Consider the following 17,853-nt stretch of genomic DNA (forward strand, 5'->3'; position numbering starts at 1 on the left):
TGCCTAAACCTAAATCTAGCCTTATAATTACCCCCCTTTTCTTTGCCATGTAAACCATTACCACACCCCACTTGCATACTTTTTCTCTTCTAAAAAAATTACCACAATCTCATCATCACCTTCTTCACTCAACCATCAACATCACCTTGAATTCCCATCATGCAAAACCAGATCATCAACCCGCCATCAACAAAGCCGCCACTTTAACAAACCATCATCACCACTACCATCTCAAGATCTTAATTCTTCTAGCTTTCCTTCACCTCAACCAAACTTATCTACACCCCTGTTTCACGGTCGGGACGACTCGGTGTCCGAGGGAAAGAGACGCCGCCTTTTTAAAGGGAAGAATAAGGTAGTTATTGATGAAGGTAATGATATTGAGAAGCCCGAGATTGTTGTAAGGAATGGTGTTGCACGAACTTTACTCTAGGATGTTTCGAAAGCCGCGACAAAAGAAGGGTTAAATCGAGTCCGGTTGACTCATGACGAAAGCATCCTTGTTTCTTGTGTCTTGAAGTATTCTATACATGGAGGAAGGTATTATCCCAAATCTTGGTTGGTTAATGTTCCCGCCCTTAAGTTTTTCATTGATTTTCTTGATTTTCAAGGGTGGAGTCACATTAGTCAATTTTCGGGTCCAATTTATCCGGTTGAAATTGTTCAATTCTTTGCTAGTGTGTCGATTAAGAAAGGGGTCTTGCATGCATTGGTTAATGGTGTTGAGGTGACGGTTTCTGCTTCGGATTTTTGCTCTGCTTTTTCGGTTCCCGATGACGAAATTGAAATTAATCCGAGTCTTGAATTGTCCAATGTTGTTAGTGACAAGGAATTGTTGGTTAAGAAGTATTTTGAGGATGTTGGGATGGATGGTGAAAACATTGTTGTTCGTCCTCTCTCGGCGAAAATTAAGTTCCTCTTAAATTTTCTTTGGAACATGGTTGTGCCGAGGAGAGGTGGACGAGACAAGATTTCGAGTTATGAGGCTATTATTATTTACTCATGGTTGGAAGGACAAAAGGTGAATTTAGCGAGTCTTGTTTTACATCGTATAGTCCAAACGAGTCTCACGGTTACCAAGGAGAAATTTAGTACAACAATCGACCTTCCATATGGGATGTAGGTCTCTCGGTTGTTAGAAGTGAAACGAGTGGTGGGACGGGATAGATACGGTGTAAGTGCAAATTGTATGTGTGATCGCTTGATTAAGCTTATGGGTCTTGTCGTTGATGGACCCGAGTTGTTACTTATCAAGGATGTTGAGAAGATTCCGAGTGATTCGGGTTTGGGGCCAATGAAGGCAAAATTGGGAAGTTTTATGACTACTTTAATGGAGAATTTTGAGGAGCAATCCACCCACTTGGCTACGGTTTTATCACATGTTGGACCATCACGGTCTTTAGAGTCGGGTTTGGATGCTTCTCGGGTTTATTCTTGGATGGATGAGGTGGATAAGAGGCTAGAGGGTTTTGAGAGGGAATTGAAAGCCATTCGTGGGGAAGTGTTCCCACACGGAGATCGTCTTAGCTTTCTCATGAGTCAAGGCGGTGCTTTGGTTATGCATAGAAAAGCTATGGCAAACGATCAATCACTAACTTTGGAGGCGACTAAAGCTTTGTCCTTGAAGATACTTAACTTTGAACGAAGTATTCAAGGTCTTTCTCAGCTTGTGAGGAGCTCCTTCGATCGTCTCGATGCCTTGGAACATCGTACCCGCCCCGACTACGTGAACCCTTACAGAACCCGAAACATTTGACTTTGTCTCACCTTGCCTTATCTAGCACCCTATCCTTTTAGAATATTTTCTTTATCTTGATGGTGTATTTTGCAAACTTAAATTCGGCCCATTTTGGCATCTACTTGTGGATTATGGCCCAAGTATTTCTCTAAACATGTGTTTATTCAGCCCTTTGGCATCAACCATGTTTTCTTAAGTTTGTATGATAATTATTCCTCTAGATGCTTATAGTTATGCGTGCTAATATTTTGTTCTACGGCGTTTTATCTCTTGTCTCGTCTTATATTATTCTAGTCATTTCAGTTTTGTTCTTAACTTTTCGATGATGTCAAGAGGGGGAAAGAACGTCTATGGTAAGCATCTACCTAAGCTTGCTCCTTGTCAAGACCAATTGTCTCTTAAAGTCCTTAAAGTTTTGTTTTTTTGTTAATCGTCTTGATCTTGCGTTGATCTTTATTATTAAGATGACGGTATTATATTGAGGGGGAACTCTTTACTAAGTCACAACATTAGGAGGCTTTCCATCATCAAAAAGGGGGAATTTGTTGAACCATATAGTATATATGTTTATGTTTTGATGATGTCAAGGTGCTTTATAATTTATATACTTGTTGCGCGTAATCGTTTGTCTAAGTCTTTTAGATTTGATTTATCTAATACAAACAACAAAGGAAGTTGTGATGGAAGTATATAAGAGTTAAGCCTCAATTCAAGATCAAACGATGTGAAGATTCATTCAATATTTATGTGAAGACGAAGTCCGTCTAAAGATTAATCAAGCTTGGATGATGATGTAGCCTATACTCGAAGATCTCCTTGAAGATTAGAATAGTATAGGTGATTATCTCGTAATGATAACCAAGAATGAGTTTCTTGAATTAGTAAAGTTATAGCTTTGCAGCTATAACATTACTAGTAAAAGAGCTCAATGTTATAGCTCTCTTACTATAACATTGAAATGCTGAGTTTACTATACACGACATATAATGTTTTAAAATTATTTTTAAAATTGTTTAAAGTTTATTTTAAATGTTTTGATAAAAGTATTTACTTGATAAAGCCCGGTTTAGTGCAGAGTTCGGTTCCTTTTTAAACGTTTACTAGTAGTCGTTTTGGGTCAACTTATGAGTTGGACCATGCTACTAATTAGGGTTTCAACAAAGCCTCTCTTAAAACCTAAATTCTAACCCATATATTGAGCTAGGGTTTGCACGAGTCACGAGGCATATGAGCCGTGACATCTCGTGTAGACTAAGATATAAAGATTCTATATCTTTACATATCTTATATATCTTACTTAATATATTTATTTATGATAAAAGATATTCTTGTTATAGAAAATCTTATCATATCTTAGAATTTATAGTAAAGATAATAATTGAATAAATTATATTCTATCTTTTAGAATATTCTTTATTATCTTTTAGGCTTTTAAGAAAGAAATAATAGAAGATATGATTTGTTAACATATCTCATATTATTCGGCCATTAGGGTTTCTAAAAACCGAATTGCCTTGCTCTTTCCTTCCTATAAATATTTTGCTCTTTGCAACATTTAATTTAGTGACCTCAAGCATAAAAATTGATCTTATTTTTAAAAAGAAAAATCGTGTGTTTCAAAGCAGAAAACCGTTTTGTTATTTTTGAAAGGTCGTGTGTTTTAAACTCGTATATTCATTTGATAAGTTATCGTTATAAGATAATAGTGCTTATTTGATTTCTTACTTGTTCATTAACGTGAACCTTTGCAAGAATCATTTGTGCTTTCTTATTAGCGTAAGTTAGTCACTCGAGTATTTAACGATACTCATTGAGTTACAGCTAGAGTTAGTTGTACGAGTTGGGTTAGTAAATTTGTAATCCGTAGAAAGGTACTAAATTTATTAATCAAGAATAGTGGACGTAGGTTTCGACTTGTGAAACTGAACCACTTCAAAAACCGTGTGTCTCCTCTCTTTCGTTCGCTTGTTTATTTTGTTTTACATTCATTAGTTGATTAGTTAAAGTTTAATCAATAAACTTTAAATAATCAATTACATTCATACAAACAAAAAAAGCTTTCAAAAGTTTTAAATCCTCAATTCCCCCCCCCCCCCTCTTGAGTATTTCGGATCGATAGACTCTTCACTGAGACACCTAAACCAGTGTCCCAAACAGGAGGAGACAAGGGGAAAGCACCCATGTTCCCTAAGTCCAACCCACCTCTGACCAAAGAAAAGGTTAAATGCTTCCAATGCCAAGGGTATGGCCACTTCAGGAAAGACTGTCCTTCCAAGAGAGCATTGACAGCAATGGAAGTAGAGGAGTGGGAAAGAGAGGGTTCAGTTGAGTATGAGAAGGAGCCAGTGAATGAGGAGACAACCCTTAAGGAGGAACCCAACCAGGAAATGGTCATGGCTCATCCTGATACAAGCCATATTCTGGTTTTATGGAGGGTAATGCACTCTCAACAGGCACCTTTGGAGGAGGATCAAAGATCCCTCATTTTCAGGAGTATATGTACTATTCAGGGAAGGGTATGTTACTTGATCATTTATGGTGGGAGCTCCACCAATGTAGCATCTGTCACCATGGTTAACAAGCTTCACCTCAGTACCCAAGAGCACCCCAACCTCTACAAGCTTAGATAGCTAAACAAAGGAGCAGAGGTCAAGGTGGATAAACAATGCCTGGTTCCATTTTCAATTGGCAATGTTTATAAAGTTGAGATCTTGTGTGATGTGGTCCCTATGGATGTATGCCACCTACTGTTGGGTAGACCATGGGAATTGACAAGAATTATATCCACCAGGGAAGGAGCAATACCTATTCCTTCAAGCAAGGCAGCAAAAAGATCACATTGACTCCTCTACCACCTAATCAGAAGAACTATAGGAGTCCAAGTGTGACTGATGGACTTAATGGGGTTCTATTTCTATTTGAAGCAGAAATGGTCAAGGATATGCAACAAGAACAGCCTGTTCTCATCTTGTTATCCAAGGAAATTCATGAGGATGTGGAGCATCAACTGCCAGCAGAGATTAGGACATTACTGGAGCACTACCAGGATGTTTTACCTGCTCAATTGCCTAGTGGACTGCCTCCACTAAGAGGTATTGAGCACCAGATTGACCTTGTGCCAGGATCTGTACTCCCTAACAGGCCTGTATATAGGTGTGATCCTGATGCTACATGAGAATTACATAAACAAAGTGATGAGATGATGAACAAAGGATTTGTGAGGGAATCCTTGAGTCCCTGTGCTATCCCAGCACTGTTGGTACCTAAAAAGGATGGCACTTGGAAGATGTGTATTGACAGCAGAGCCATCAACAACATCACAGTCAAGTATAGGTTCCATATACCTAGATTGGATGACATGCTGGATGAGTTAAGTGGTGCCAGGATCTTTTCTAAAATTGATCTTAGGCAAGGTTATCACCAAGTGAGAATCAAAGAAGGTGATGAGTGGAAAACTGCCTTCAAAACTAATCAAGGGCCCTATGAATGGTTGGTCATGCCATTTGGGTTATCAAATGCCCCCAACACTTTTATGAGGTTAATGACAGAAGTGTTGAGGGCTTGCTTGGGAAGGTTTGTTGTGGTGTACTTTGATAACATCCTAATTTACAGCAAAACCACATGAGAGCACTTAAGCCACCTTGAGAAAGTATTTCAAATCCTGAGAGACAGCAAACTGTTTGGAAAACTGGAGAAATGCACCTTCTTGGCATCTGAGATTAAGTTCTTAGGGTATATCATCTCTGGGAGAGGGATTTCTGTGGATCAAGATAAGATTGATGCTATTAAGTCTTGGCCAATCCCTAAGAGCATCACTGAAGTGAGGGGGTTCCATCGCCTTGCTTCCTTTTACAGGAGATTTATCAAAAACTTCAGTGTTGTTGCTACCCCTATCACAGAGTGTATGAAGAAAGGAGAGTACAAATGGACTGAGAATGCTCAACAACCATTCAACTTGATTAAAAGAATGTTGTGTGAGGTGCCTATTCTCAGGCTACCTAATTTGAATTGTTTGTTTGAGGTAGAATATGATGCAAGTGGTGTTGGTATAGGAGCTGTATTGATTCAAGAGAGAAAACTTGTGGCCTACTTCAGTGAAAAGCTAAGTGGAGCCAAGCTAAGCTACTCCACTTATGACAAAGAATTCTTTGCAATTGTCAGGGCTCTTATGCATTGGAGCCACTACTTGAAACCAAAACCTTTTGTGCTGCATTCAGATAATGAGGCTTTGAAATATAACAATGTCCAGCACAAGTTATATCACATGCATGCCAAGTGGGTTGAGTTCTTACAATCCTTCACATTTTCAAGCAAGTACAAGGAGGGTAAGCAAAACATTGTTGGTGATGACTATCCAGGAGATATTCATTGCAGTCAGTGATGGAACAGAATGTTCTTGGGTTTGAGTTCATGAAAAAGCTATACAAAGATGATCTTAATTTTTATGAAGACTGGTTGGCTCAAACAAAAGGGACTAAGATTCAGGGAACCAAATTCTTGCTACAGAAGGGTTTCCTGTTCCATGGGAACAAACTATGTGTCCTAAGAGGCTCATACAGAGATCTGTTGATCAAATAAGTACGCTTCAGTGGGTTAGGAGGTCATTTTGGGTTCCAAAAGACTCTGGATATCTTGCAGGAGCAGTTCTACTGGCCCAAAAATGATGGGGGATGTCCAGATAATGCTCAGTAGGTGCTCCATCTGCCAGCAAGCCAAGAGTTCCTTTCAGGCAGGCCCCTATACACCATTGCCAGTTCCAAACAAACCTTGGGAAGATGTGAGCATGGACTTCATCATAGCCTTACCAAGAACTCAAAGAGGAAATGACTCAGTGATGGTTGTAGTTGACAAGTTCAGTAAAATGGCTCATTTCATAGCATGTAAGAAAACTGGGGATGTTGTGAGTGTTGCTGAGCTTTATTTCATTAATATTGTCAAGATATATGGGTTCCTAAGACCATATTCTCAGACAGAGCTGTCAAGTTCATGAGTTATTTCTGGAAGACATTATGGAAGTTTCTCAATATAAGGTTGTTGTTCAGCACCTCACACCACCCACAAACAGATGACCAAACTGAGGTCACCAATAAAACCTTGGGGAGGATATTGAGGTGCATTGTTAGTAAGTCTTTAAAAGATTGGGATTTGAAACTGCCACAAGCTGAGTTTGCTTTCAACAAGGCTTCATCATCTGCAACTGGTCACAGTCCATTTGAAGTGGTTTATGGGATCAATCCTCTGATGCCCTTAGATCTTTCAAGTGTACCAAAGGAGGAAGTAAACTATGATGCTAAGAAGAGGGTGGAACAGATGCTGAAGCTCCATGAAACTGTCGAAAGACAAATTGAGAAAGCCAATGACAGGTATAAGAAACAGGCCAAGACTCCTAAACAGAAGAAAGAATTCATGCTAGGTGATCTTGTACGGATCCACCTAAGGAAGGAGAGGTCCCCTGATAAGAGGAAGAATAAGCTGATGCCTAGAGCAGAGGGTCCTTTTGAAGTCATTGAGAAAATTGGTCCAAATGCTTACAAGATAGACCTTCCTGGTGAGTATGGGGTACATGGAACATTCAATGTGGGAGACCTGAGTCCTTACTATGGTGAATCTAATGATGATGAGGGACCAGGCTTGAGGTCAAGCCCTTTTCAAGAAGGGGATGCTGCAGCAGGAGCTGGATTAGGGGCTCCCAACCCTGACCAGGCCACATACCAAGTCCAAGAAACATCCACTGATCCACCCCCAACTCAACCAGTCAAGAGGTTCACCAGGTCTATCTTTCAGCTGCCTATATGGTCAGCTGGAGGAGGCCTCAATTAAGTCCATCAAAGAGTCTCAAACATCCAAGATCAGCCAAGGAAATTCAAAGGAAAATCAACACAGAAAACAAGCAAGGACAAACAGTCACATGCTGCTGAAAAGAGTTGATAAAGCATAAAGCAGACTTTCTATTTTTGGTGAGGCAATTGTGAGGCTAATGCAGGAGGACCAATGCACCATCCTTCCATGAAATCAACTGCAAGAAAACTACAAGATGCCTTGACTTTAGAAAGTACTCAGCTAGCCAACAAGAACAACAAAAACCTATGCACAAATTTCAAAATGCCAGACTGCACCTTTGCTTTATTTCAGTCTGTTTTTACACATAGTTGTTTAATTTTCACCTATTAATTTTATTTCCAGCTTATAATATATTTAAGATAGTTTGTACTCATCCTAGATTAAACCTTGGCCCTTGGATTGTTAGGTTTCGAACTGTAACTCAAAGACAAGGCCTATATAAGGACCTGTGTCTCAACTGATGAAAGCAGATTATTTTTGAATGAAAAATTAGCCTTGTGACTTCTCTCATTTATTTCAAACTTGTGTTAAAATGTAGTTTGGAACCCTGGCCTGATAGTTAACCTGTGATCTATGTGGTTAATTGAAAAAAGTCAGTTTGACACCATTAAGTTGAACTTGTGCCTGTCTGTGGTTCAGTTTAGTTGTGTTGAGCAAAGTTCAAGCTTTAATCCTGTGTTCACTGTGGATTTGAGTCTGAAATTTGTTAAGTTAACATCTTGAATTTCTTGTGAATCATCTATGGGAATTTAAGGTCCTGACTATATCCTTGCATTACACAAAACAAGTCCTAAACTCAAACTGAGTCTGTTGTCTGCAATCTCAGGATTTCAGGCTGTTTCAGTCAATATTAAAAATACTTAGAGTCCTTCTAAATTCATGAAATTTGGTACAGTTTTAGCTCACTATTAAAACTTATTTGTCACAAAAATTCAGAATTTTCAAGGTCATTTGGTATTTTTAAAGTGTCATGCAAGCCAGGCTGCTTTATTTTCTGTCCCTAGGCTTTATACTGCAGAGTTTATAGTTGATGGTTTGATGGGTTTAATTGAAACAAATATCAGCCATCCATTCACTCTAATCACATCGACTAGCATCGACAGTGGTAGTTAAGGGACCACCGTCGTCGTCGGAAAATTCAGAGTTGGACACTAGTTTGAGTTGACGTCGCCAGAGAACCTTCGATGTCACTGTCGGCGAAAGGGATAACAAATGGGAAATAGTTGGTTGGTGGGTGGCATCGGTGCAGTGCGAGTCTTTGGGTGGCGGCGGTGGACGACGGTAACGAAGTTACATTGGTGCCGGTGGGAATTGTCAAAAGTTGGACTGATGTGGAGTATTGATGTGAAAGACATGAGTGTATTACAGTAGTGTTTGCGTGAGTTTATTTTTGTAAATGTTTATTAACAAGTCGTTCTCACCGTTCTCAACGAGCACCAGATCTTAACACTCTCTCTCTCTCTCTCTCACTCTCTCTCTCTCTCTCTCTCTCTCTCTCTCTCTCTCTCTCTCTCTCCCTCTCTCTCTCTCTCTCTCTCTCTCACACACACACACACACACACACACACACACACACACACACACACACACACACACACACACACACACACACACACACACACACACACACATATATATATATGGTATTAGGATCATGTAAGTCCTCCTCTTACATGTGAGTCCATAAGTTCTCTTGTGTACCCTTAGATCTCGAAAATAAGGGGCTGAGATTGAAAGGCCAAAAGTGTGTTTAATTACACCCTCTCTCATACTTTACCTAATTAATCACTAACCTATTTAATTAAACACTCCCCTTTCTCTCATTTCCCTCATTAAATCATTATCACAAACCACTCATCTCTCTCTATATCTCACATTCTCTCATCAAACCAAAATAAAAAAAAAAAACAAAAACAACCCACCCAACAGACACCACCCACCACCCAGCCCACCTGACACACAACCACCCTCCTCCTTCTCCTCTGCCTGCCGCCACCTTCCTCCCCCTCTCAGATTTGCCACGAACCGCCTGCCACGAACCGCCCCAACAACCACTACTACAAATACAGGCTATAACAACGGTAAAAAACCGTTGTTATATAAAAAAAGCGGACATTGTTAAAGCGTCCGTTGTAAAAGGTTTTAACAACGGTTGGTTTTCTTAAGGAAACCGTTGTTAAAAATATTAACAACGGTTATAAGTATAAAAACCCGTTGTGGAAAGTGTGACTCAATTTTGGGGGGAAAGTTATAACAACGGGTTTTAATATACAAAACCGTTGTTATAACTAAAGACAACGGGTTGTTTGTAAATAACCGTTGTTGTTTGATCTTAAAAAATAAAAAAAAATTAAATTAAATATTACTAGATGCATGCATAATTACGGCCCGTTATAATTCTGATGCATGCATTATTACTGACATCACTGTGCATATGAACGGACAATATGGAATGAGAAGGGTTAGTAATAAGATTTGAAGCAGCATTGAGAGATATGATGATGATTATGCATGGCACAACTTCCTAACATATATATTAATTAAAAAATAACTCAACCCACACATTGCTTAGTATAAATACATTGCATTATCTCAACTAACATTTCCATTATCTCAATATATACATCTCCAAACCCTAACTGCTAAAACAAACTCCAAATATGTTTATAGTATGGAAGGTATTGACAACGGTTATTAAACAACAACCGTTGTCAAATATGTTTTAACAACGGTTGTAAAAAACACCCGTTGTCAAATATGTTTTAACAACGGGTTACAAAAGTAACCGTTGTGATTACTTTTCACTAACTTTGCACCAATTTTGCGCCAAATTATTAACAACGGTTGTGCATGTGTGACCCGTTGTTAAAACTAATAACAACGGTTTTTATAACCATACCCGTTGTAATTAAGTTTAGTAAAATTCGCGCCCTACATTCTACAACGTCTATTGTGATTTTCGTGAATAATCGTTATTAAAGGGGCGTTGTAGTTGCCTGGATTTGTAGTAGTGAACCCCCTTCTCCTTCCTTTCATTTCGTCGGCCACCCCCACCAAACGCCCAGATCCGCACAAAACCACCACCAACGATCCGCCTCTGCCGTTCCCTCGTCCCCTGCCGCTACACCACCAACCGTCTGCCGTGTCCCCTCTTTTTTTTGTGAACTCCATTTTCAGATCTACATTTTTTCTTTAAATCTCGTTATTTTTTTATTGTTTTTTTTTTTAATTCTTATTTCTTTTCTCCTCCCTTCAAATCTCTATTTTTTGATTTTTATTTTTATTTTTATTCTTCTTTTTTTCTTCTCCTCCCTTCAAATCACTATTTTTTTCGTTTTTTTTCCCTTTTTTTTAAAAAAAAATTTCGTGTTCGTGTTTGTGTTTTGTTTTTTATTTAAAATTTTAGATCTAATATTATTTTAGGTATGTTGGTTTTATTTTGGTTTTTTATTATTTTAGGTCTAGTATTGTTGGTTTATTTTAGTTTTTTATTTTTATTTTTAATGTTGGTTTTATTATTTTAGGTCTAGTATTGTTAGATCTTGTTTTTTAAAAAAAAAATTGTACAACCTTCAAATATTAAAGTTTTAGATCTTTAATGTTATGGGTGTTATATTTTTTTTTTCAGATTTGGTATTTAAAATATCGTCTTATTATTATATTGTCTAGTTTTATATTTTACAAATCTCGCCTTGTTAATATCCGTCTTGTTTATATTTGCCAATTTTCGTATTTAAAATTTTGTCTTGGTATTGTGTGAGTTAGGATCTATTAAAATTACACTTTTTCCTGTTAAAATTACACTTTTTTATGTTCAAATTACACATTTTTTTGTTAAAATTACACTTTTTCTTTTAAAATTACACTTTTTCTGTTAAAATTACACTTTTGTTAGCTAAAATTACACTTTTGTTGTTTAAAATTACATTTTTGTCTGTTACAATTACACTTTTGTTGCTTAAAATTACACTTTTCTCTGTTACAATTACACTTTTGTTACCTAAAATTACACTTATCTCTACTAAGTTTACCCACTCAATTACTAAAGTTTCACTCTCAATGGATTAAAATTACATTCTCAATGGACTAAAATTACATTCTCAATAGACTAAAGTTGCACAATTTGGACAATTTGGACTAACTAATGGATTTATTAGTAATTTACACAATTTAGACTAAAGTTATACAAATTTGGATTAAAATTACACAATTTGGACTAAAAATACAATATTTACGACTAAATATAGACAAAAAAAATACAATTTTGGACTGAAAATACACTATTTACGATAAATTTTGGACTGAAAATACACTATTTACGACAAAATTTGGACTAAAAATACACTATTTACGACTAAATTCGGAGTAAAAATATATAGTTTCGACTAAAGTGACACAATTAATTTATTTTGAGTCATTGAGATTGAGTAATTTCAATCATTGTCTACTAAAGTGTAACTTTAGTAAATTGATAGTATGTATCTTTTATCATTTTATGAGTGTAATTTTAGTCAACAAAAGTATAATTTTAGTCCACAAATATGTAACTTTAGTACATTGATAGTGTGCATCTTTTATCATTTTATGACTTATGAGTGTAATTTTAGTTAACAAAAGTGTAATTTTGGTCCACAAATGTGTAACTTTAGTACATTGATAGTCTGCATCTTTTATCATTTTATGACTTATGAGTGTAATTTTAGTCCACAAAAGAATAATTTTATTCCATAAAAGTGTAATTTTAGTCCATAAAAGTGTAAATTTAGTCCACGAAAGTGTAATTTTAGTTCACAAAAGTGTAATGTTAGTTCACAAAAGTGTAATTTTAGTCCACAAAAGTGTAATTTTAGTCCACGGAAGTGTAATTTTAGTTCATAAAAGTGTAATTTTAGTCCAAGGAAGTGTAATTTTAGTCCATAAAAGTGTAATTTTAGTCCACAAATACGTAACTTTAATCCTCAAATGTGCAACTTTAGTTTACAAAAGTGTAATTTTAGTCCACAAAAGTGTAATTTCAGTCCATAAAAGTGTAACTTTAGTTTATTGAGGTTGTAGTTTTAGTACATGACGATGTAACTATAATCATTTTAATTCATTTATATATGAAAATTTGAAAAATAACAAATATCAAATATCAAAATTGAAAAAAAAAAACGCAAATGAAGAAAAAAAAGGAGCAATGAATCAAAATAGGAAAAAAAAAAACGCAAATGAAGAAAAAAACGGGTCAATGAAAATAATATTTGATCTATTTTAGTAGATCTAATATCAAAATAAAAGAAACTCACAAATTTGAAACAAGATTGTATAGCAAGACGATATTTGCGGGAAAAAAAAAACACCCAAACATCATTTTACAAAAAAAAAAAAAAAAAAAAAAAAAAAAGACATCGTGGTGGTGGTGGCGGCGGCGGCGATGGTGGTGGCGGGGTTGGCGATGGTGGTGGTATGTGGGTGGTGAATGAGAAATAGATGAGTAAATGATCTATTTGGATTTTTTGGGTTTTTTATTTGTTTGGTTTTTTGGGTTTTTTTTCTTGGGTTTTTCATTTTTTGGGTTTTGAAAGAGAAGAGTAGTGAAATGTCTAAGATGAGAGAGAAGTGGGTGAGTAAGAAGTATATGTAGTGCATTAGTGTTTAATTATGTTGTTAGTGATTAATTAAAATGGGTAGGAGAGAGAGTGATAAATTAGTGTTAATGGTGTTTTTTGGTTTCAATCTCCACCATCCATATTGGATGATCCAAGGGCTATAGGGAAGTCTTAGGGACTCAAAATATATAAGGGACTTATAAGAACTTTACTCTCTCTCTCTCTATATATATATATATATATATATATATATATATATATATATATATATATATATATATATATATATATATATAGAGAGAGAGAGAGAGAGAGAGAGAGAGAGAATGGATCATGTAAGTCCTATATATATATATATATTAAGTCCATAAGTCTTCATCTAGGCCATTGGATGAAGGGATGGAGGGATGAGATTCCATCTCAATGAATGGCCACAAATGAATCCACTCTAATTGCCTCCTTAACTTAATCTTCTCCTTCCCTAATTCATTCATCCATCTTTCATTAATTCATTATCACATTATCTCCTCCTCTCTCTACATCTCACTTTCTCCTCCTCTCTAAAAAAACCCAAAAAAAAAACAAAACCCCCAAAAATCCTAAACCCAAATTAATCACTCACTCCTCTCTTCCTCAATCACCACCACCCACCACCACTCGCCGCCGCCGCCAACCCCACCACCCGCCGCCGCCGCCTGTTTTTTTTTTTTTTTTTTTTCGTGTTAGTTTTTATGTTTTGAGTTGTTTTTTTCCATTCGTTATTTTTGTTATCTTTTATTTTATTTATTTATTTTCTTTACTTGTCTTTTATTTTGTTAATTATCGTCTTTTTACTTATTTTCTCAATTCTCACTTTTTTATTTTTCTTAAGATTTTGGGTTTTCAAATCTCGTTTTTATTTTGTAAAATTCTTTTATTTTGATTTTAGATCTACAAAAATAAATCGCATATGATAAGTTAATTTTAATCTTAGATCTACTAAACAAGAAATAATTTTTTGAAACAATAACCGTATTATCTCGTTTGTGGTGGCAGTTTGGTGGTGATTGTTGTTAATTGTAGTTGGTGGTGATTGTTGTTGGTAGTTAAGACTAAAGTTACACACGTTCTCTGTTAAAGTTATACACTTCATGCATTAAAGTTATACACACGATACACTGAAGTTATACTGTTATGGACTAAAGTTATACAAAAATGGTCTAAAGTTATACAAAAATTGTAAAGTTATACAAATAAGGACTAAAGTTATACAAAAATTGACTAAAGTTATACAAATATGGACTAAAGTTCTACAAATAAGGACTAAAGTTATACAAGAATTGACTAAAGTTCTACAAATATGGACTAAAGTTATACAAATAAGCACTAAAGTTATACAAAAATTGACTAAAGTTATACAAATATGGACTAAAGTTGTACAAATAAGGACTAAAGTTATACAAGAATTGACTAAAGTTATACAAATATGGACAAAGTTATACAAAAATAGACTAAAGTTATACAAAAATGGACTAAAGTTATACAAATATCTACATTAGGAATGTGTTGAACTTCTACTCAATGAATGAATAACTCTAATAACTCTAGTAACGATACATTCGTTGAGTAGAAGTTATACACATTCCTAATGTGGATATTTGTATAACTTTAGTCCATATTTGTATAACTTTAGTCCATTTTTGTATAACTTTAGTCATTATTTTTATAACTTTAGTCCATATTTGTATAACTTTAGTCAATTTTTGTAGTATAACTTTAGTCCTTATTTATATAACTTTAGTCCATATTTGTATAACTTTAGGCAATTTTTGTATAACTTTAGTTCATTTTTGTATAACTCTAGTCCTTATTTGTATAACTTTAGTCCATATTTGTATAACTTTAGTCCATTTTTCTATAACTTTAGTCCATATTTGTATAACTTTAGTCCATTTTTGTATAACTTTAATCCAAAATCGTATAACATTCACCCAACATTTTAACAAAAAAAAAAACAAACCAAAACCAAATAGATCTAAAAACAAAATGAGAATAAAATGGGGTTTATTGTGTAACTTTAATGTTAAAAGGGTATAACTTTAGCTGTAAATAGTATAACCTTAATGTTTTAAGGGTATAACTTTAATTGCAATAATATGACGAATTTAGATCTGAAAAATTAATAGATCTAAGAAAACCAACAACACACAAAATTAATACCAAATCTCAAATAATAATAAAAAAAACTAAACTAAAAAACTATTAGTCGTAAATTGTATAACTTTAATGTTTTAAGAGTATAACTTTAGTCATAAATAGTGCAACGTTAATGTTTAAAGGTTATAACTTTAGTCAAAAATAAACCAAAATAAAAAACAAAACCAAACAAAACAAACTTAAATGGTTATGTAACTTCAATTCATATAATGTATAACTTTAGAGGTTAATTGTGTTACTTTAATGTTAAAATGGTATAACTTTAGTCGTAAATAGTGCACCCTCAGTCATAAATAGAGTAAATTTAATAAATGTTAACAAAAATTTCAAAAATAACAAATTAGAAATTAAAATCAACAAAGATCAAAATTAGATAATACAATAACAAATAACAATACAAAACAAATAACAATAACAATAACAACCAAATAACAAAAAAAACAAAAATTAACAACAAAAAAACAAAAATAAGTAAATCTGAAAAATGACAAAAACAATAACACCAACTAACAAAAACAAAAAAACAACCATGAGCCTTAATTTAACAATAACAAAAAAAAAAACAAATAACAATAACACCAACTAACAAAAAAAAAACAAAAAAAAAAAGTAATTCAGATAAAAGAAAATGAGGAGGGAGGCGGGTGGTGGAGAGCAGGTTGTTCGTGGAGAGGAGGGTGGCAAGGCGAGATCTGGACGGATGTGGACGAGTGCGGCGGTGGCAGGTGGTGTGGTATGGTGGGTGTGGTGTCGGTTGGTGGTGTGGCATGTTGGGTGTGGTGTCGGGATGAGGAAGGAGGGTGTGGGTGTTGTGGTGATCAGGAGAACGGCGACCGGAGTGGTGGAGAGGGTCAGATCTGAAAAAAAAATAAATGAGAAGTTGGTGGTGCGTGGCGGGGGTCGGTGGCGGCGTGTCGTGAGGGGGTGGCGGCGTGGGCTGGGATTTTGTTGTTTATTGGGTTTTTTTTATTTGTTGTGGAGGAAGAGAGTTGTTATTTGTTTGGTTTTTTTTGTTTGTTTTTTTTTTGTTGGAGAGAATGAATCAGGAGAGGGGGTGAGTTATTGAAAGGGGTGAATGAATGAATGGATGAGAGGAGGTTATGAGAATAAGGAGGATTAAGAAGGGAGATTAGTTGAGTTAGGAAGCTAATTAAGGAAGATCAATTTGTGGCCCTCCATCAAGATGTAATCCCATCCCTCCATCCCTTCCATCCTAAGGTCTTTATAAGGACTTAGGGACTCATAAGATGTAAGGGACTTATGAGAACTCTTCTCTCTCTCTCTCTCTCTCTCTCTCTCTCTATATATATATATATATAGGCGGGATCTCGTGAGTTTGGTTCTTACGGTGAGTCTGTGCTCATAAATCTAGACCATTAAATAAAGGAAAATACACGGCTAAGATTCACTTAAAAACAAAACAAATTTAGCGACAAAACACACGTTTATAAAACTCATTTTCCCCAGAACCAATCTAATAACCCTTCGCCAAAATCCAAAAAGTCTAGGGTTCCGTCTTAATTTCCTAGGGTTCCGTCTTAACTTCTTCGATTCTCTCCTCCTCTCGAGGCTTTTCTCACGAGTGATCGTGGGAATTGTTTTCTTGCTTTGTGCGTTTTTTTTGTGGGTTTTGTTTCGTTTTGTAGGTGCCGAAGAATTCCTTTATGACGGGCCAACACCGGGCAGGGAAGGAGCCGATGGGGTTGGGGGAGGATACGTTCGTGTGGGATGATGATGGAGGAGCAAACGTGGGTAAAAACGATCTTCTTCTGCTCGGGAAACTATGGTCGACTAGGGCTATTAACGTAAAGGCTGCCATAGCTATGATGATTAATCTCTGGAATCCTTCTAAATCGATTCTGGGGAATGTGGTGGATGCGAAGGAGAAAACTTTCATTTTTTGGTTTGAAACGGAGAGAGACAAGGCTAGGGTTTTGGAGGGGCAACCTTGGCACTTCGATAAATTCCTATGGTGGTTCAACGAACCCAACAACAATGGTAAGCTTACTGATGTCCCGCTTTTCCACTTTCCTATATGGGCACGAGTATATGACCTCCCTCTAACGGATCGAACTAGTATGTCGAATGCTAAGCGTCTTGGTGATATGCTGGGTTCGTTCATTGATGTTGAAGTCGGACCGAATGTGGAATTGGATAGGGCTATTCGCTTACGTATCTTGCATAATGTGCGTAAACCATTGAAAGCGGCCGTACCTATTCAAATGAAGGGGGGGAAGACTATAAACTTTGACGTCAAATATGAACGGCTCCCTATATTTTGCTACGGCTGTGGTATCATAGGCCATGGGGAGGAGAATTGTGAAGACGGTCCTTATGATGATGAGGACTTGAAATTTGGAGAGTGGTTACGTGCGTCACCATGGAAAGTAGTGAAAACGGCAAATGAGGGCCCAGGGAAAGCTGCCAAAGACCTGAGGGCCAGCTTCGATGTTGTGATGGTGAAGGATACGGAGGATGCGGTCAGTT

The 17,853-nt window shown here is 36.1% G+C and overlaps 1 protein-coding gene across 1 annotated transcript; it reads left to right on the top strand.

Annotated features, from left to right (window-relative positions):
* Positions 1 to 4,499: 4,499 nt before the first annotated feature.
* On the top strand, positions 4,500 to 4,913 carry LOC141620027 (uncharacterized). The gene has a single exon (XM_074437005.1). The coding sequence runs from the start codon at positions 4,500 to 4,502 to the stop codon at positions 4,911 to 4,913; it is 414 nt and encodes a 137-aa protein (XP_074293106.1).
* The last annotated feature ends 12,940 nt before the right edge of the window (positions 4,914 to 17,853 follow it).

Source organism: Silene latifolia, chromosome X (assembly GCF_048544455.1).
Source record: "Silene latifolia isolate original U9 population chromosome X, ASM4854445v1, whole genome shotgun sequence".
In the NCBI taxonomy this organism is placed as follows: Eukaryota; Viridiplantae; Streptophyta; class Magnoliopsida; order Caryophyllales; family Caryophyllaceae; genus Silene; species Silene latifolia.